Consider the following 22,724-nt stretch of genomic DNA (forward strand, 5'->3'; position numbering starts at 1 on the left):
TTTTCCTTATTTTCTCTTCTAAATAGAAGTGTTCCTCAAGTTTCTCTCCAAGGCTTTCCTTTCTTATCCCTTTCCCTTAGCAGTTTCATGATTTTCAGTAGCACTCCTGTGTGGAAAATTGCTAGGCCTATATTTTCATCTTAAAGTTCTCTCTCAATGTCTATCCATACATGACTACTAGATTTCTCCATTTGGAGGGCACCTCAAATTGAATATATCTCAAATTTCCCTCTAAAACTTTTGTTTCTGTCTTCCATAATTTTATTAATGATACAATAGATTTTCAATCCTCTGGGTATAGAATATGTTTTTTGTTTTTTTTTTGTGAGGAAGATCAGCCCTGAGCTAACATCCATGCCAATCCTCCTCTTTTTTCTGAAGAACACTGGCCCTGGGCTAATATCTGTGCCCATCATCCTCCACTTTATGTGGGACACCACCACAGCATGGCCTGACAAGCGGTGCCTTGGTGCGCAACCGGGATCCGAGCCGCCAGCAGTGGAGCGCGCGTACTTAACTGCTATGCCACGGGGCCGGCCCTAGAATATGTTTTGATTACTAAGTTACTCTTCCCTCCTCATATATCCCCAGTTCAATAAACTGAAGTCTTGTTGAGGCTACCACCAGTCTCTCTCTCAGCTTGTCTCCTCTTCTATTTTCTCTGACCACCATTCTACTTTATCTCCTGTTATCCTTTATCAAGGTTACACCAAACAATATCTGATGGGCTCCCCCATCTTTAGTTCCTCCCCACTCCACTGCATCTTTCCCAATCTCCCTTTTTTGGAGATCTTTTATGTCCCTGCCTCTCTCCATGCCTCAGCAAAAATGCCAAACTTCCTAACTTTCCCACGTGGAAGCCATTTCTTCTTCCTTTGAATTCTCGTAGCACTTAATGTGTACTTCTCTTATGGCACTTATCAGTTTCTTTTTAAAATTGTAATAATTTATGTACATTCTCTTTTTTCCCACAGGAGAGTAAGTTTCCTGAAGGCAGTATGTATATCTGGTTCACTTTATATCCTCTATACATTTCACAAATTCTAGATGCTAAACCAATGTGCCTAGTGAGTAACTGAATTGAGTCCATCCTCGATTTTATATAAATATATTTTTTGAATAAAATTTAGTTTATGACAATCTATTCATATTATCTTTAATGGTTAATCTAAAACATTCTTATTTTTCTTTCCTATTTTCTTGAAAACTCGTCATTGTCTATTTTGTTAGATTGAAAGTGGTTTTCTTTGATAGAGTCCTATGTAAATTCCAAATGGTATTATTTAATTCTACAGACATAGCTTGATATTTTTGCAATAGAATAAAACTCTATTCCCTTGCTCACCAATGTTCTTTGATGATCACTGAGGTGAGTGCCTGATGTGTTGTCTTTTCCAGTGTATTTATACAAGAAGAATATTTTTTGATCTGCAACTGTGGTTTCTCTTTGTGCAATCTGCCCGAAATTGCTTTACTTTATTTTAATAGCAACAAACATAAGGGTCAAATACTAAAGTTGATTTAATGTTGAGTTCCCAAAGCACAGAACAGCAGCTCTGTGAATTCTTACTGATTAAGAAGAGGATTCATCCCCAAATTAGCAATAGGATGGAGATGAAAATAGTGTTCAGATATTAACAGATGTGAGGACAAGAGGAATTTGATGATCCAGAAATGAGGAGGTTCAAGTCCAGTTGTGTTGTATGAAAGAGGAAGAATGAGATGAGGCCGGCAGCTGAGACTGGCGGTTCAGAGATTCTCCCCAAGAGGCCCTAGTGTCAACACTGCCCTTTCATCACCAAGCAGCTGTAATCTTAGTGCCCACAAAAAGAGCAATCAGACTAGATGAATTGCCTCTTCTGTTTGAGAAGGAACAGAGTTTCTGGAATTAGTTTATAAACATGTAACCAGAAAAATGCCACATGTGAAAATAGAAGATTTATTTCATACAAGCATTGGTGAAATATTATTAACCATGAGGAAATGTATTAATCATGAAGAAAGAGTAAATTGGGAGACTATAGATAAGACATCCTGGGGTATCCTATGCTTAGAGAATGAATTGGTAAATTTAGAAATATGTATGCCCAATATTATTGAAGTTTATTTTCACCTGATTTTAAACTGTTCTTGCATTTACTACGTTAAAAATATCCCTAAAATATTTTTCTTTTTTTTTTTTTTTTTTTTTGTGAGGAAGATCAGCCCTGAGCTAACATCCATGCTAATCCTCCTCTTTTTGCTGAGGAAGACCGGCTCTGAGCTAACATCTATGGCCAATCCTCCTCATTTTTTCTTCCCCAAAGCCCCAGTAGATAGTTGTATGTCATGTTGCACATCCTTCTTGTTGCTGTATGGGGGACGTGGCCTCAGCATGGCCGGAGAAGCGGTGCTTCGGTGCGCGCCTGGGATCTGAACCCCGGCCGCCAGTAGCGGAGCGCACGCACTTAACCGCTAAGCCACGGGGCTGGCCCTAAAATATTTTTCTTAAAATATCCCTAGTTTTATGATAAACACTTGCTTTGCAACAAATTATGTTTTGTTGCTTTACAAATCTATTGAAATGTGTTCTTTTGGTTAGTTTTACTTGACATGATTTAAATATTTGCTCTTAGAAAAAAATTAAAAATCTGATTAAAATTACTCAAAAGACTTTCTGAATATAAAAGTTATTACAAAACAACTGTTCAATGGCTTAAGCATAAATGAATTTGACATACACAAATTTAATTTCTTAAAACATATGTGGATAAAATACTTTCAAGTTATTTGAAGATATTTAATATACTGAAAACACAGCTGTGTTCACTCTATTGAGCCTTAAGAATCTTAGAGATTCCCAGGTTACTAAATTATGGCTAAATATGGAAGACACCGCTGTGTGTTGTTTGAGTTATTTCCTGTGTTAAAAGAGATTTGCTTTAAGGAAAAGTTTAGAACCAACTGTTGTCAGTGAACCTGTCATGAATATGTCAGTTGGCTTTGTTCGTAGTGGCACTGAATATAGGATGCAAACAGAGGAAAAAATGTCCTCTTAGAACAACTTTTTGTTGGCTATTTTCAGAATTTATTTTAAAATAAATTTCCAAAAACTAACCACGACATCAAAAATATGTAACCAACTTCATGATTATGTATGATGTTTCACAATCTCAAACAGAAATGGTATCTGATCCTTCATGAAAAAATTCCTCTTGCAGAGTGAGGAAGGAGGAGAAAGAAAGTCTGGAAGTGTTCTTTGTGGGCATTCGGATGGAAGCGCCATCCTTTACAGTGGAGGCAGCCTTGGGAGAAGGGGCTTGGTAACAGTTCTCACCACCGCACACACACTTGCTGTGAGATCATCCATATAGAGAACTTAGCACAGTGCCTGACACATGGTGAGCCTTCAAAAAATGTTAATTTTAGCAAGTAATAGTAGCCAATAATAATAATGATGATGATAATATATAATAAATATACAAATATTAACAATATAAAAATAAAATAAGGGTTACCAACATCAAACTTCACTATACATGTCGGGTACTGCTACAATCTACTGAATCAATAATAATCATGTAATAATAACAACTCACATTTATTGAGCATTTATTTTGCATGTATTATTATCTCTATCATTTCCATTTTACAGATAAGAAAAATGAAGCTTAGGGGAAGTTAAGTAATATAGCCAAAATTATACAGCTAGTGAATTTACAAACCCATGCAATCTGGCTGCAGAACCATGCTCTTGAGCCTCATGGTCTACTTATTCACTGATGTTGGGGCATTTTACTTATTCAAATAATAATTGGACAAAAAACGTCCTCTGAGCCATTCCTCAGTGTTGGTTCCAAAAACTCCAGATATTAGGGAAGAGGTAAAATCACATAAGCACACTTAAACTTTGGTAAATAAATACCTGTTACCAAAAACAAATGGTAGATTGTACATTTATAAATGTTAAAAACACCTTACAAGAAGGACTATTTGCTTAAAATAATGTTTATAATTAATGTTACTCATAAAAGATACTTTCCATCAGTTTGTGAAATTAAATCTCTGATTATACAACATCTTCATTCTGTTGGATGTTTGTGTTCTATTTCAAAACGTAGGGTTTGTGAAAGAATTAAAGATGTCTGTCTTACAGCTTTAAGACAATTTGCTTTCAAGGTGGTCATTGGTTAGAAGTAAAGCTATTGTGTTGAAATAGAAGTGTTGGGAAACGTCACAATAATCAAGGCAGAGAACAGAAACTTCTGAGAGTAGGAACTACGTATACATTTTGTCAATAACCTGTCCTCAGCCAGGAAGGCGTAAAATGCCATCTCTTCCTTTTAGAGTCATTAGCATTCCCAGTGGAGACCTCACTTTGAGTGCTTTGGTATTTTTGTATTCGATGTTTTACTATTACTAGTAAAGGGGCAGAAGGGTCTATAACAGAGTACTAAAGAGAAGTTCAGTCAAATTTTAGTCAATTGGAATTGTTCTATTTGATTCCTTTTAAAAGTTATGGAATATTCAGTGCGTTCAAAGAATAGTGTAATTTTCATGTAGAATGTGAAACAAAATAAAGTGAATCCTCATGAACCCCTAAGTTAAACTGAAGTCTGAAATATTACCTATTACTTTGACACCACCTGTATGTTTCCGTTTGATAACATTCCCTACTGTTCATTCCCAGAGGTTACCAAGACCTTGAATTTTGTGTTTATTATTACATGTTTTTTGAGGATTAGATTTACTACTTATGTGTATATTCAGAAGTAAAATATTATTTAATTTTGCTTGTTGTTGAGTTTTATAAAACAGGGTCATATGTCTAGAGCTTGAATTTTTCACTCAAAATTTTATTCCTAGCATTTGTTAATGAGATTTCATATATTTCTGGGAATTTATGTTCACCGCTGCACAATATTCCATTATGGCTATGTCACAATTTACTTATTCAATTGTACCAGTCGTGGTTCTGATAGGAAAATAGAATCCACTTCTCTTATAATGGTTATAATCTATAGTTCAGGACTAACATGACTATTGGAAGAGATGGGAGTAGGGACCTTACGAAAGTTGCTACCCTTGAGCAGTGAAGATCTGAGCCTGAAGCCTGCCAGGACCTAGAACTGGGAGCTTGTGGAGAGGTCTATGGAGCTTCCTTATCCACGGAGTGGGGGCTCACGTAGAGGTCAGTAAAGCAGCCAGGTCTGACCACCATGACCTGCCAAGGGTAATGACTCCAATTTATGTCCACCTTCCAAATCTCGTGCAACTTCCTGTCATTGACAAAATCCAACACAAAGAGAAGCATATGTGGAAGGGGATCTGGGAAGTGTATCTGGGACATAGACAAGTGTTGGTGTGGTGTCAGTTGACAGCACACTGTTCTTGAATTGATAGTTTGTCTCTGATTGTTTTCGCTCTTACGAGCATTGAGACTTTGAATATTCTTGTACATGTGCTAAGAGATCTCTGAGCATATGCTTAGGATGGGATTGCTGAGACATAGGTTAAATGCATTTACAGATTTACAAGACAAATGCCAAAATGGTTGTCTCTATTTACGTTCCTACAAGCAGAATACATGAGTCTCTGTGGCTCCACATTCTGGACAGTATGTGGTTTCTGACTTCTTCATTTCTACCATCATAGTGTGTGTAAAATGATATCTCATTGTGGTCTTAATTTGATTTTTGTTTAAATTCTAATGAGGTTGAAATTTTAATACTTTTTTCTTTTGCCATTCTGTTCTTTCTTCAATGACATATTTGTAATTTTATTCATTATCTATTAATTTTTTTGTCTTTGCCTTACAGATTTATGCTTGTTTTTATAAAGTAATGCTTTATTGATAACATGTAAGGTAAATAGTCTTCAAATTTGTGACTTACGTTTTCACCTTCTTTGTGGTGTATTATAATGAACAGCTATTTCTAATTTTAGTCAAACTTTTATTTTACAGTTAGCGTATTTTTATGTCTTGTGTTAGAGCTCTTAGGCATTATTTCCCTATATTTTTCTCTTAGAAATTCTAAAAGTCTTCCTTTCATACCTAAGTCTATAATCCATCTATATTTATTTATTTTTTGTTATGGTATAGAAAGCAGTTTCATTTATCTTACTATGGAGAGCCAATTATGCTCTGTATTAGGCAGTTCATTCTTCCCTTAGTATATTAGTTTCCTTTTGTTGCTGTAAGAGTTACCACAAACGTAGTGGCTTAAAACACAACAAATTTGTTATTTTACAGTTATGGAGGTCAGAAGTCTGAAACTGCTCTTATGGGCTAAAATTAAGATGTTGGTAAGGCTGCACTCCTTCTGGAGGCTCTAGGGGAGAATCTGTTCCTTGACTTTTCCAGCCTCTAGAAGCTGCCGTTATTCTTTGGGTCATGGCCCCCTTCCATCTTCAAAGCCAGCGATTGCATCACTCCAACCTCTGACTCTGCTGCTCCTTCTTTGACTTCTAAGAACATTCGGCCCATCTGGATAATCCAGGATAATCTCCTCATCTCAAGATTCCTAATTTAATCACATTTGCAAAGTCCCTTTTGCAGGATAACATATTTACAGATCCTGGGTATTAGGACGTGGACATCTTTAGGGCACCATTATTCTGCCTTGGTGATCTGTAATGCCCCCTGTATCATGTATCAGTTTAACATAGGCACAAGTCTGTTTCTGGATCCTGGATTCCATTACTCTGTTTTCTGTGCCCCAGGCCTCCACGTTTCACACTATCATAATTAATACAGCTTTATAACAGATCCTTGTGTGTGATAAGAATAGCCCACAACTTATTCTTCTGCTTCTGAATGTTTTGGCTATTGTTGGACTTTCACCTTTTCATACAAATTTTAGAACCAGTTGGTAAATTGATCCAAATCCTATTGTGATTGTAATTAGAATTGCATTGAATCTATAGATATAATTGAAAATCCTAGAAATCTGTATTGAGATATACTATAATGAGTATAACATTGAGACTTCCTATTCATGAGCATGATCTGTCTCTTGATTTATTATATGCATTTGATGGTTTATTAATGTATTTTGTATGTTCTCTGTAAAGGTTTTGATCGTACAGAATTAAATTTATTCTTAGAAAATCTATTTTTTTTACTGCTGTCAAAAATGGCCTTTCTTTTTAAAAAAACATTTACTAATTATATGTTGCTGGTATACACAAAAGCACAATTGATTTTTTATATTGATTCTGTATAAAACGTCTTACTAAACTCTTTTACTAATTCTAATCATTTTTCTGAAATTATTTTAAGCTTTTTATGTATATAATCATATAAACTATGAATGGTATTATATTTCTTAGTTTCTGATATTTATAACATTTATTTATCTTATTCAGTGGTTTGAATTTTCAGTGTTGAATAGAACATCAAGAATGTGCATCTTTACCTTGTTTTTGATATTATTTTATTTAAGTATAGTGTTCTTATTAGTTTTGAGTAGAAACCTATTGGGTTAAGGAAGTTTCCTTCATTTTTCCCCTCATGTGATATAATTTTATCACATTATTTTTAGGCTTTTTTCCTCCATTGTTAACAGGTGAATTACAATTAGGGATTATGGATCTTAAATTACTTGTGTGCCTATGATAAACACAACTCCATCATATGTTTCTTTATATACAACAGGCCTTGGTGATGTGACTGTTTTGTTGAGTGGGTTTTGTTGCATGTGTGGATTTGGTCTATAAATTTCCTTTTCTGATTTGGTTTTGCTATCAAGGTTATACTAGCCTGCTAAGTGATTTGGGGGATATTGCCACATTTCTTTCTCTGGAGTAGTCTGTTGTTGGTTCTCAACCTTGGGAGTTCCCTGGGTGAAATTTGAAACTGGCCCCTGAATATGGAGGGCAGAAAGAGACTGAAGATGGAGGCAGACCAGCCCAGCTGGGTAGGTGGCAGGTTTAATAAGCAAAGGAACTTGCATATGAGACTTGTCCTGAGCACCACAAGATGAGTAAATCTCTGCACCCATCCGCCAAAATCTTAAAAGTTTATATAGACGCCTAACAGTGTTCAGTCACACATACAGTCCAGATGGTCTCAACAACACCACACTCTCTCAAGGCTACATCCTTGACGGGGCTCCTAGTGCCAGAACAGTGGGTAGAATGTAAGTTCCAGGGACTAGGGAGGGGTGAGGAGCCTCTGATTGCCACGGTCCAGTTTGCGGGTCAACCAGCAATGAGAGGTCCTCTCAATGACCTCCTCCAACATCTGCATAGATTGGAATGATATATTTTTTAAAAGTCTAGTGAGATTCTTCTGTACAACTCCCGGGACTAGTTTTCCTTTGTAGGACGTTTCATTATGATATTGTTTTTTAAATATTTGTACGAGTTTTCAACCTTCTAACTTTTTTTTCCCATTCTTAATTGAAGTACTATTTACATACAGTGAAATACACAGGTCTTAGTGTGCGGCTTGATGAGTTTTGACAAAAATATAACTATACTTTCAACAAAATATAGGACAATTCCATCAGCCCAGATGTTTTCTTCATGCCATTTTCCAGCCAGTCCAACCTCAGCCTCCTATTCTCAACAGGCAACCACTCTTATGAATGCTAATGCCATATATTGTTTTTGTCTCTAGAATTGTGTATTAATGGACTCTAATATGATATACTCTTTTGTATCTGGCTTTTTTCACTCAACGTAATTGTCTATAAGATACATCCATGCTGTTTTGTCAATCAGTGACTATTTCCTTTCTATTTGTGTATAAACTTGCTAATCTATTCTCCTTGGATGGGCACTGGTTTATTTTTAGTTTAGTGATTACGAAGAAAATGTCCTGGACATTCTTGTGCAAGTCATTTTCTGAACATATGCTTTTATTTCTCTTGGTTAAATACTTATGTATAGAATTGCTGGGTCCTAGTGAATCTCCATGTTTAACTTCATAAATGATTGCCGATCTTCTTTCCAAAGTAGTTGTATCATTTTAAACTGCCAACAGTGATTATTCCAGTAGTTCCACACCCGTATCAAGATTTGGTCTTTTTTTAGTTTTAGCAGTTCTGATGTGCGTGTATGTGTTTAATTATTGACTTATGGAGTTCTTTATAGATTCTAGATACTAGTCATTTTCCAGATGTATGCAGGGGGGAGTTTTTTGTACCAGTCTGTGGCTTGTCTGTTCAATTACTTAATGGTTTTTGGATCAGCAAAAGTTTTAGTGAGCGCTCTTTGCTTCGCTTCCTAAAAATAACCTTTCTTAGCTTAAGTTTGCAAGGGCGTTTTTGTAGGCTTTCTTGGTAGAATCTTTATAATTTTAGCTTTTATGTTTAGATCTGTAATAGATCTCAAAATAAGGTTTCCTAAATGTGAGGTAGGATATAAAAAGGTTTTTTTGTTTGTTTTGTTTTTTTGCATATGAATATCCAATTTTTCCAGCACCATTTGTTAAAAAGACTTGACTTTTCAAATTTTATTGCTTTGGCACTTTTGTTGAAAATCAATTGGCCATCTAAGTGTGGTCTTTCTGAACTTTATGCTGTTCCATTTATCTACTTGTCCAAAGGTACAGCAATCCACACTCCAGTACAATATTGAGTAAATGGTATGAACAGAATCCTTGACTTTATCCTAGATTTAGGGCAAAAGCGTTTAGTCTTTCACCATTATGTATGTTGTGTTTCTTAACTGTGTGACTATGGATTAAAACAAACAGAAACACTCTGATTTAGAAGGCAGTTAATTTTTAACGCAACCAACATAGTTTTTGGTGCATTCTAAACCCTTTCTATTTGTAAGTTAATCAATGAGTGATTACCTGAGTCATTTGGTTTGGTAACGTTCCTTTTGGTAGCTGACAACGTACTCTGATAACTGCTCTTAGTTCACCTGTTTGTAACCATGTTTCAGAATGAATAGATTGCATATACCCCCCAGAATTTTTCATTTAGACAAACTGTTTGGTATATATTTTCTATCTGTAGTGTTTTAAACTTTTTGTATGTGTTGATGTGTTTTATTTGCTGATACTAAGAATAACTCTTTAACATAGCGAATGTAAGATTGAAGAATAATTGAATCTCTTTATTCCCAGTCATGAAATTTGGAATAGAGTGTTATGGGCACAGACAATGCTTACCAAACATGAATATTAAATTTTATTTTAAAAATCAACTTAGAATATTAACTTTTGTAATTTCGAAGGTGCATAGACATGTTAAAATCATTTTTTATTTCAATATTCTGATTGGAGAGGAAAGGCCTTTAGAAATTTTGTAAATCATACTGCTTCTCCCTAATTCTTTCTTAAATAAGTGATTTATTTATTTGATTATATAAGTAAATGATATGTTCAACATATTACTCATTTTGGCATTCCTTCAGGAAGAGGCATCCTTTTTAAAATGGGTCCTAGATTAGAGGTCTGAAATGGTATCGTGTGTGTGTGTGTAAGTGTGTGTGTCTGTGCTGTGAATGGCATAACCCTCTTCTTCGTGGTAAAACTTGAAAAACCAGTGACCCATCAGTTATTCTTAGTATAAATTATTCCTTTTCTCAACTTTAAAACAGACATTCTATTGATTTTGTTTCCTAGTTCAATTTTGTGGGAAAATTGCTTGGACCAAGAGGAAACTCCTTGAAGAGGCTACAGGAAGAAACAGGTGCTAAAATGTCTATCCTGGGCAAAGGATCAATGAGAGATAAAGCGAAGGTACTGAACTCTGAATTTGTTGTTTAACACATCCAGGAGGGTACCTGGAACACTGATAGCCAAATTTACACGCACGTCTGAACTGTTCTCCCATCATTTCCTATGATTGTCCCCTTCTGGAACCACTCTGTTACACTTTCTGATGTCTCCTCTATTTTCAAAGATATCAATAATCAATCTTTTTTTCCCCAGAACATGTAATTCTGTCTTTTTATTCTCTTTAGTCCTTCGTGTAGATTACTGTCAACTCTTGCCACCTTTTCTGTGTCCTCTGTAGATGTTTCTTTCTGTCCATGTTCATTTTCTTTAATTCCCTGGCTGGATCCCTTTTCTTCCTTCAACTGTGTCATCTAATCACATCCATTGTGTCATTCTCTCATTTTATCTCTCTGCCCTATTTCCCTTTGATCCTCTTACATGAAGCAATTTCAAATACTTATCTGCAAACCTAAGAGGATTCCACTTATTTTTGAAATGTTTCAGTGCTATTAAGCAACTTACCTGACCCTGAAAGAACACTAAGCTAAGAAATATATCAACTTGGATGTTTGAAATTATTTATTTCACATCTGACTATATCATTTTCCTATTTTATAAAGTCATAGCAATTTTATATGTATTGGAATTCAATGTTTTGGGAAAAAACAACTCTTTGTAGAGATTTATTAAAAAAGGATCTTTTCAAATTCGTTGGGAAGGGTGGGTATGTTATGGTAGCATCATTTGACCAGCCCATTCTTGTCTGATTTGATATGTTACCATGAAAAATAAAGTGTTCAAACGTGTATTTCTGATTATGGGAATTACTTACAAAATTGCTTAGGAGTTCTATTAATGTGACATCTTAAATGGAGAAACTTTAGAGAGAAATGTGACTGAACTGGTGAGTGTATCATGCACAAAATATCTTATCTTAATTGTAATAATTCTATATATGGGTGCTGTTTTAGAATGGATCGGCAGTCAGTTCTGTAAGCTGCAAAAGGGATGCTTCTTACTAGCCTTCTATTTTGGGCGAATGCTGGTTACTCTGTACTGTGTATAATTTCAGAAATGACTACCTTCTTGCCCATCTCCTGCCTCTAGTTTCTCTGAATACATTGAGAAGAAATAATAAAAGTATTTAAGAGGTGGTAACACCAATATCTAGACGTGAGATACGCTTTTGCCCTCTGCCACAAACCAATTTAGATTTTCTATCTATAGGAGGAGAAATTGATATATAATAATCTGTCTGTGCTTTCATATATTCTTCAATATTGGTTTTGTTGTGTTCTCCAGATATGTCATAGTCGTACAATATAAACTTCTTACTGTGTGCTTTTATACTCTTACACATTCTTTAAGATTCAGACCAGGCATCATCTCCCCAGCAGGGCTCCCCTGAACTCCTATAATAGCTAAACACTCTCTTATCACTTAACATATTTTATTGACGTTTTCTGTTTCTTTCATGAAACTATAAACTTCCACAGGCCAGAGAAATGTCCTCGTCCACTGTGCACACCTGAACCCTCTGTGTAGTCTCTCCATGTCTTTTAAAGCAGATGGGTGTGTATTTTTCATTCTCATATATTTGTACATTTTTTTCCTGCTCATGAAGTTTTAAATTGGATTCCTTTTTCCCTGTGAGCATTTTAGGTATCAGCATCAGTATTTGAAACCTACTAGGAAACAAATTTGCTTCTATTAACTTTCCATTAGGTTTAATTTACTGATATTACCTGTTACTTAAAATCCTGTTTCTCATTGATTACTTTTTCAGTGTTCCGTCATGTTTGTCTATGCTTTGAGTATTTTGATTGTTCCTTTATAAAATGAAAGAAAATGAAAACATTTAATAACAACAATGATAATAATTTATTGCACTATAAAATGCATTTTTTAGGATCTAGATAAGACCTTAACTGCCAAGTTAAGACACGCAGCTGAAATAAAATCACAGACGTGGATATGAAAAACTTTACCTTGGTAAACACTTGATTAAAATAAAAATAAATTCTTGTTATATTATTTATTACTAAGCTGCTATTTTGCTTCTCTGTAACATGACTTCAACAAGAAGGAAGATTTTATTCTTCTAACAAATAAGTAAAACTCATCTGATTCTTCAGTGGAAGTACATGTGCGTATACGTGTATGTACAGACACACAGGTATATATTCATGCGTAATTGCAGAAGTATTTATTGGACATACTATGTGTAATTCATATTTCTAGTTCATAGTAATGATTATGACAAAAATTTCTCTTCTTGGAGTTTACATTCCAGTGAGAGAGACAGGCAATAAATAGGCGAATAAATACATTTTATGCTTTCAGGCATGGATAATTGTTATGGATTAAAGTAAAACAGAGGAAGAGAAAAGAGGTTAATGGTGGTGTGAGAAATAATTTGATACAATGATCAAGTAGAAAGCTAGATAATGAGACAGAACCAACCATAGAAAAATCAGAACCAAGAGAGAATGCCAAGTGTGATGACTCTGCTGGAGAATCCGTTATCTTTATCTATACCCATATCTATATCTATAACTCTTATGACAACTGTAGCCGTATCTTTGTTTATAACTATATTTATTCCCTTTTAGCTACCATTTGATTTCTTTGCTCACCTTTATAGCAGAACTCGCTGAAAATGCTATTTGTGATCGGTTGCTCTCATCCATTCTTTGTTGTTCTCCCCCTCAGTCCTTGTGACTGGATCCTTCCTCTTCCAGAGTCTTCAGACTTCTTTCTTCCTTTCGTGAACTCATACCATCTATGTGCTTCAGAACCCAAAATGTACGTGTCCAGCCCCCAATCTCTCCTTAGGTTCTAAATTTATATATTTAATTAGCTACTCAATATGTCCATGTGGATATCTAGTAGGCATTGAAACTAAATATGTCCACACACACACATACAAATATATAAATATATGTATGTGTGTATATATGAATGAAATATATATTATATATTTACATATATAAGGTATTACCTACATATGGTATACATAATGGTATGTATGTACCTACATATATAGGTATATACTTATCTATATATGAAGTACATATAAACACATATACAAACAGAGAGAGAGAGAGAGCGAATAAACCAAAAGATTGAAAGAGTAAGACAGAGAGATTGAAAGATTGAGAGAGATTCCTTTGCTGACTTTCAGGGCGTCAGTGACTACAGTATGAGCCATGTAGTCTCAAGATGTAGAGATATCTCCTCTTTTTGTCTTGTGTTTGTTCAGAAGCAAATCTCATTGAAATAAGAAATGAAAAACAGCCTGTATTCAATTGAATGGTCTTGGTAGTTCAAGCCTACAAAGATGAGGTGTGTTTATTTAAAGTTTATATCAGCAGGCATTAAGGAGATCAATACACAACTGCAAGTGTGTTTTTCACATTCTGTTTAATAATAAAATAACTAAATGACTGAAGCGTTACTAGGTGCCCGTTGTGCACCTGCAGGCAAAGCCTGGGTCAGCAGCCTGCTCTGCAGTCCCATAGTCAGGTGCCTGTGCAGACAAACTTGTTGAATAGCCTGGTTTGCAATCACTGGCTTGCCTCCCCTTTCTAAGAAATAACGCAGATTGTTTGTCTGTGTTGGGGATGCTGTTAAGGTGCTTCACAATATATGTCTTAAACGTGATCTTTACCACATGCTGAAAGGAGATGTCTAGATAGCTGTCTAAGTCAGGACAAAATATGAAAAGTATTTCTGACACATCTGCTATATGCTCACCTGTAGATGAAGTATTATGCTGTTTAGAAAGTAAGAATTAGACATGATTCAAGTCCTCACAAAGCTTAAGGTTTAATTAAACATCCTGATCTGTGTAACACTTTCTTTAAAAAAAAGTTAAGAAATTACCAATGATTTGAATTAGTAGGTGGAGAGAATGATAAACTCATTTATTTTTGTTTTTATAGATCTGGTAAGACTTCTAATCCTTAGAAAAATATGAATTTTTTTTCTTTTTTTTTTTTGTGAGGAAGATCGGCCCTGAGCTAACATCTGCCAATCCTCCTCTTTTTTATTCTTTTTGCTGAGGAAAACTGGCCCTGGGCTAACATCCATGCCCATCTTCCTCCACTTTATATGGGACGCCACCAGAGCATGGATAGACAAGTGGTGTGTCGGTGCACGCCTGGGATCGGAACCGGCGAACCCCGGGCCGCCGCAGTGGAGCGCGGGCACTTAACCGCTTGCGCCACCAGGCCGGCCCTGAATAATATGAATTTTTTCTAAGATCATTATAAAATTTACTACATAGTAGAGAAAATAGTTCTAGTGGTCTGGTGAAGTAAGAAGATTCTAATGAGTTTAATGTTTTTATTTGTGTTATTTTGTTTTTGACAGTGGTAGGGAAACATTCCTTTTTGTTTCATTATACCTCGCCAATAACTGTAAGCAAAGAAAGAAAATCAAAACCAAAATCAAATAGAGTGTAGTGATCCAAGATAACACCAGTGGCAAAATCCTACCTTACATTGGTGAAATCATTCCCACATTGGACAGATCCCAAAATATGTGAACTCACAGTCTACCAAAAACCATCCAGGAATGCTTGAACAGAAGCTAACTTAAATTGTGATGATAAAAGGTATACTTAGAGAAATCTAGAAAGTAAAATATATAATATGTTTGCAGTATTTCAAAATACCTCAGGAAATTAACTGGCAGTTCAGAAGTTTCTTTAAAGTCTAAGTCCTTCATATGCCATGTGGCCACCTGTTCTAAATAACCACACAGCTGCCAGATTTACCAGCAGTTGCTTCTGAATAATCTTTGGGGGTAACTTAGTGATGTTTCCGATAGAGTTTTGCTATTTTTAGTGATGCTGATGGCAGAGATTTTTGAGGGAGAACAGAGCAAGCAGTGGTTCTACAGGCTTATCTTTGAAAAGAGTGAGGAACAAACATGTTATCTCCAAGAAGAAAGGTTAGAGAGGTTAGAGAGAATCAGACAAGGGGTGAGCACACCCAGATCAGAATAAGAAAACAGCAAGGAAGCATGAAGGCCCATTTCTTGCCTACTTATCCATTGTCCTTAAATGGAAACTACAAATGGTCATATTGCAAATAAATTACGTTGTGTTGAAAGGCATTTTGACATTTCTGTTAATAAGCTTGGTTGGAATTGCAGAATGTGGTCTTAAAACATGCGGGTGAATATAGGTTACAAGTAAAGAGCTGTTTGGTGGAGTTTTATTTGAAAATGTGTGATAATTCTCGAGGCAGGCCTTGCTGTCTTTGATGTACTAATACCATGTGCAGTTTCTCTTTTATCATGTGTCTTCTGTATTTGGTGATGGGTATTTCAGTAAATCCTTTCTGATTTCATGGCAAGATTGATTTTCATCAACAATAATATCAGCTAAAACCCTTCAAAGTGATGTGGCAGCCTGGTGGGCAGCGTGGGTGTGAACCCCACACCAGTCATCCTTCTCTCGTTTGGCTTCAGGGCTCTGCAGCACATCAGACAGCACAGCAGTCTCTCCAATCCTCAAGGGGCCAGGCCAGGCTCACTCCCTCTCAGTCAGGCTGGGACCAGTTACATAGACTGCTGTTTCAACTTTTTAATATCCCCAACGACCAAAGCAATTTGTAATCCCACAGAATCAAGAGCCAGACGCAGACACTCTGATTTCAATTTTAGCTGTGCCCCTAATAAACTGCACAGTAGATCAACAATATTTCTTTCTCAACTTCCCCTGTGCAGAAAAGAATGCCTAGCTCGTCTTGACTTCCAGAGATAAAGGAAGAAGCGTAACACTTTGCTTAAATATCACTTGAGTTCATGAAGGACAAGGAGCGTGTCATAAATTACAGATAGATGGGATTTTACTTGTTATTTACTTTTCTGTTTCTCTGATCTAAATTCTGAGAAATTAGAGTAACAGACTGAAATGTCCCACCTGAACAGTAGCACCTGTGATAAGGAACATTGCATTAGAAATAGGCATTTTGTGGGAATGCAATGAAATCTGCATATCAGTGGTGAACTGATGCAAGGTTGTTTCAACCTATGATATATTTGAAGTCTAGGTGACCAAACAATTAAAATAGTTAGGTTTGAGTTGAAGAGTGAAATATGTCGTATTAGTGAGAAATAATTTTTCACTTGAGCATTTCCAACCCTTTTATGTGTAAATAATTTGTCATTCACTGTAGCTTGCTTTGACTTTACAATGAAAAAAATAAAGACCATAAATCTATCCAGGCTCAATGCTTCATAAGCTTCAATGACAGAGCATGAGGTAGCAATGTTTTGATGCATTGTGAATCAAAGTTATATATTATTTTAAATCATTAATTTCATCTAGTCTGATTTTATTCACAGCTAGGAAAATTTATTTTAATTTTTGTAATTAAGACCTGCTGTTTGAAAACTTTCAAGGCCTAATGTCTCAGCCATAAACCAAGGATTTTATGCAAAAAAGATTTTTTTTAATGTTACCAGTATAGTAGTTTTTCTCTTTTGTCACTTGTCACTCATTATCAGGACAGCACTCTTGTTTCCCACAAGGAGTGAAATGAGGGAATCACAGAATCTGGATCTCTCATGCCGTGTTGCAGGAAATTTTTCTCAAGCTATTAAAAGAGTACAATGTATGAAGACAGAAATTTCTAGATGTTTCACATTTTATAAGCCAGAATTATAATGGTGCTTTTCTTTTCTACCACTGAGGAAGGCCTATCTCTTTTTGTCCTGAGTTGTACTGTCTGCCTCAAAATACTACAACCAAAATTCAAATGAGATATAACCAATATAGAAAGGGACCAGGTAGGTCTTAGAAATATTTTAAATTCTACTTTGTGTGGCTGTTCTAAAGATGGCTGCAGATTCTTTGGCATTTCTTTTAGAGAGAGATGAATAGGGTCTAATTCTCTTCCTCTTGAATCTGGATAGTTTTGGTGACTTGCTTGTAGCAGAGAGACTGCAAAGGAAGTGTTGCTTCAGGATTCTTGAAGGTAGACTGGAACAGGCAGTGTACCTGCTGTCTCATTTGTGAGGACACTGTCTCTTGGAGCTCTAAGCTGCCTTGCAGGGATTCTGACGACTCTGAGGCTGCTCCCTGTGAGGAAGCCAAAGTTATATGGAGAGCCTTGTAGAAGTACCAGTGGAAAGTCCCGCTGAACCCAGCCTTTGAATGATCCCAATCCAGGCACCACACATGCAAGAACTCTCCAGACTGATACCAGCCTCTAGGCATTTGAGTGATCACAGGCTCTTGAGTCTCCTATCTGAGCCCAGACTCTGGTCGCAGAACAAGTTTTCCCCATTGTGCTCTAAATCCCTCACCCACAGAATCCATGCACATAGTAATCATAATAAAATGGTTGTTATTTTGGGCAACTAAGTTTGACATGGTTAGTTATGCAACACTAGATAACTGGAACACATTCCTACTACTTTATTTCCAAAATTTAAAGATTTTCAATATTGTTAGCAATTTTCCAAATACTAGATTTGTTCTCTTCTTGTGTTTCTACTGCTCTCTCATGGCAATTACTAGAGACTTTGATAACTTCTGGGGTGTTGTGTGGGCTTGTGTATTTGGTGTTTTGATTGTTTGTTTTTTCACTTGCAGCTCCTTTTGAAGCACACGTCAAAGTTTTATTTCCAAGTTACCAGTAAGGGAAAAGGCTTCCAAGAAAGGCATTTTGAAGATTTTTTCTTGGTAGAGGCCTTCTATAAGAGAGCAGAGACCAAAAATAGAACGTTCTACTTAAAAAGTATTCAGCCAGTCATGAAGCTGGTTTAAGGTCTTTGCACCTTTGAATGTCTGGTTTAATGTCACGAGACTCAAGGTTAATTGGGTAGGTACTTCTAATTTCTCTGTAAGGCTTCTTAATTTTACTACAGTCTGACAAAGCAAGTGCTCAGGCATTTACCAGGGATGCTGGATGGATCCCAGAAGGGGAAGTAGACTGCACCAGACAGGAAGTACTGCCCCAGACCAAGATTGGGACGGTTTTCTTTCTTAGTCCCTCTTTTTGACCAAATCAGATCATTGCAGATCTGTCTTAGCCAAGGAAAGGACCATATGGCATTTTTGTGCTGAGAACATGAACTAAGTTTGTTGCTTCATCAGTCATTTCTTACATTTCTTGTATATGTTGGAATTTAGATATGGGATCAAGTTATACAATACATGCACCATCAAAATTACCTGCAATATGTGTACCCGTTGACATTATTTCTTTCTTTACGTTTCCTATATTAGAGAAGAATTTCTAAGTAGAATCATAAGGTGATTCAATTTAGTGATATACATTTATATGTTAGTATATTTTATATTATTTAGTGCTGCATATAGATTATATATTTAGCAGCCTCTCTCTCTCATTATATGTATTTTTAAATAGTAATATTTGCTTTATTTTTTTAAATTGGATCCTATCTTTGCTTTGCCCACATATTCCAAATTCCAGTAGACTCATATGAATAACCAAAGCAAAGCAATAGACCCATGTGAATAGACCAAATGAATATATTGGATCTATATAATAGGTCAAATGAATATATGGGTCCAGTACACCCATATGAATAAATCGTTGCTCTAACAAGAGAATTGGATGTTAGAAGCAAAATTTCTTAAATAATCTTGATTTGCTTATTGTAAGAAATAATACATTTTTAATTTTATGGGTAGTTTTAGTGTCAAACCAAGTGGGAATGGTTATCTAAAAAATCAAATAATAATGATATTTAATCTTCTAGAAAGATTTAATGAAAAGGTTGTTATTTGTATATTTTTAGAAAGATGCTGTTAAATGTTTAAGTTGTTGAAAATTGGCCTCAATATAAGCCATGTTCTCTGAAGAGAAACTTGCACACCTTATTCCAGCACAGCTTGGGGAATTTGGGGATACAGTTAAGAGGATAAGGGGCCTGGAGTGGGAATGCTCAAGAGAAAAATCCTGCACTTGATTCAAGTGCACTATTGGCACTAATTTAGAGTCTGGATTTCATTAGTTGCAGTGATGTTTATTTGACTCAGTATTCTGTTTTCTCCTTATTAGTTTTTTAACTTCACAAGTCATTCAAAAGTTGAATATTAGTTTCATCAGATATATATATCTGAATCCTTTCTTAGCTGAGTAGAGTTGTCACGAATACTTGAAAATTTGTTTGAGCTCTTGGAACCCTTGTTAAAAAGTGGTGAGCTCTGTTTTCTGGCTATAGTTAATTATGCTACACGGAGCCCAGAGAAAATCAAAGAAGTCACCAGCTCTTCAGTCTAGCAAATAGCAACATTACTGAGTTCACTTTTGCTTTCTGTATTTGTTGGTTCACCAAGAGTGAAGTCAGAAAGACTGAGGAAGATGAAATGCCCAGGACACAAATGAAATTTTACCTATTTTGCTATGAACACAACTGATTTCACCACTTGACTTTTTGCAGCCAGCACAGTGTATTGTACACTTCCAGAAATGCCATTCACAAGGCATTCTCTGTGAACTGTGTCCCCAATTTTCCGGTACTGCTTGTCACCAGCCCTTAAGCTAGTTACAGAAGTGAGCATACCAAATGTCAATACAGGAAACACTTTCATGTACTTTTTTCTTAATATCTAAGTATCAGAAATCACCTAGACTCTATAGGTATATAATTGCTAACAGCTACTAATCTAGCATCACTCTGGAGTTAAAAAAATTAAAAAAGGCAAACAAAGTATGACCCTTGATTTAGAGAATTTAGAATGTCTTCAAAAGCTTAAATGTTCACATTTCTAAACTTATAATGCCTCTATTTGCTGCTTCCATTTTCTCAATAGTAGGCTTACTGCTTCCTTTTCCTTTTGTATGTTTTGAAAAATATTTTATTTCTATCATTCGCAGCACCACCAATATCATATTTACTTAAATAAAACTTGTCTAAGTCAACGTCAACCCCTGTCAACCCAGGAGCATAAATAATAAAGAATAAGAGAGTAAGCTGTCAACTGAACAGGCATATCCTACCTTGTGCTTAGTTAATATATACATATATTTTTGTGTGTGAGGAAGATTGGCCCTGAGCTAACATCCGTTGCCAATCTTCCTCTTATTTCTTGAGGAAGATTGTCGCTGAGCTAACATCTGTTCCAGTCCTCCTTCATTTTGTATGTGGGATGCCACCACAGCATGGCTTGATGAACAGTGTGTAGGTCTGCGCCTGGGATCCAAACCTGAGAACCGCGGGCCACCGAAGCAGAACGTGTGAAATTTACCACTACACCACCAGGCCAGCCCCTTAGTTAATATTTTTAAGATTTCAATTCTATACATTTTAGATTAAAATTTTTTCTCCACACTTTATTTAATAATAATAATGATAATAATTTAAAAGAAAGTATGTGGGAAGTTTTATTATGATTATTATTTGTCTTAAGGAAGATTTCATAATATAAGTAAGCAAAACTATGTTTTGTTGGCAATTTTATAACTTTAACATAATAATCTGGGACATAGTAATTAAACTTGAGCAACCCTTAATATTATGAGGGTGATGTGAAGTTGTGTTAGTTTTCATTCAACTGATCGGAGGTATAACATACGTGCTTCCATTTCATACACATACACATGCACATAATTGGCTTATACAGTCTTAAAGTTGGCAGGAAAGGTAAAGATATTGTTTAATTCATTCATTTTTATAACCCAAATATATTGTTGCCCAAGATAAAGTAATTTGCCTGAGATTACTGGGAAATTACTAGGAAATATTTAATTATTAGATGTAAAAAAGAAAAAGTGAACAGAAGGATCAGCTTCATGAATATATCTTGCTTTAACTGGCATATTAGTATCAAGGAAGCATAACATTGGAAAACATAGACTTTACTAAGTTTCCTCTTGATGTTTCTTAAATGATTACACCCAAGATAAATAAGTAGAAAATAGACCCAAATTACTTTAAATAACGTAAAATTACCTAGAGGATATAGAAGATTGAGTTGACCATGTGTCTTTATCATGATCTCGCCTCTATAAAATTGAGTAGTTTAGGTGTAATTTATTTATGAAAACACCATGATCCGTCCTCTCCTGTTTATCACAGACAGTGTGCACCCTGGACGGAAAAGGGGGAAGGAGCACCCTGCCTAGGATGCTAAGTCAGCAGCTGTCCATTGGGGTTTGACAGCATCGGCATTTAGTGATAGCATGGGCAGAGAAGTGGGGTAACCACTCGCAGGTCTAGCCACATCCTCAGGGGAAAACTAGGAGCAACAGGGGCTCTTCTGGGGAATCTTCCTGTCTCTAGAGCCCAGAGTTTCCTATTTAGGGGGAGAGAGTTTTTCTCATTTCTTCATCGCTGTACAGTTTTATAGGATAGAAAATCAATCACAGTGTATTTAACTGCACGTGTAATACAGAATTTCTTCCACATTGCTATATATTATTGTTAAAATTATCAGCCCAAAATGTCATTGTAGCGCAGATTTTCCTCTAAGCATTGGTTTTATTAAGACTGCTAGGGCCAGATCATTACATTCTTTTCCCTCACTTTTATTAGCGTATAACGTACATATATAAAGATCTACCACTTTTAAGTGTACAAATATATATAGTCATGTTTGTATAACCACAATCAAGTTAAAGGATATTTCCGTCACCCTCCAAATTTCCTCTGGGCCTCACTCCATCCTTGGTTGCTGGGGACCACTGATGTGCTTTCCGTTGCTATCATTTAGCCTTTTCCTAGAATTTATTGAATTGATTTATACAGTAAATAGACTTATTCCTATATTCTGTCACTTAACATAATGCTTTAGAGACTTATCCGTGTTTTTGCGTGTATCATGGTTTGTTATCTTACATCACTGAGAAGTTTTCCATTGTGTGGCTACTCACAATTTGTTTATCAATTCTTCTTTTGATGATAATTTATATTGTTTCCAGTTTTGTATATTATGTATAAAACTATCAAGACTCACATATAAATCTTTGTATGGATATATGAATTCACAATGGAGAATTTGGGAATTATTCATCAAAAGTTAAAGCACAAAGACATTTATATCATCTTTTTCATCAATATAATATATTTATCACAAGGTTAT

At 35.6% G+C, this 22,724-nt stretch overlaps 1 protein-coding gene across 9 annotated transcripts in view; it reads left to right on the forward strand.

Annotated features, from left to right (window-relative positions):
- The window catches only part of KHDRBS2 (KH RNA binding domain containing, signal transduction associated 2), a 552,762-nt gene that overhangs the window by 172,798 nt on the left and 357,240 nt on the right, over positions 1 to 22,724 (forward strand). For all 9 annotated transcript variants that reach the window (XR_009221966.1, XR_009221967.1, XR_009221968.1 and 6 more), the window contains one exon: positions 10,562 to 10,678. Coding sequence is in view for 6 of the 9 variants with exons in the window: in XM_058554086.1 (XP_058410069.1) it covers positions 10,562 to 10,678 (117 nt within the window). In the remaining 3 variants the exon portion in view is untranslated. The remainder of the gene's footprint in view (positions 1 to 10,561; positions 10,679 to 22,724) is intronic.

Source organism: Diceros bicornis, chromosome 14 (assembly GCF_020826845.1).
Source record: "Diceros bicornis minor isolate mBicDic1 chromosome 14, mDicBic1.mat.cur, whole genome shotgun sequence".
NCBI classification, from domain to species: Eukaryota; Metazoa; Chordata; class Mammalia; order Perissodactyla; family Rhinocerotidae; genus Diceros; species Diceros bicornis.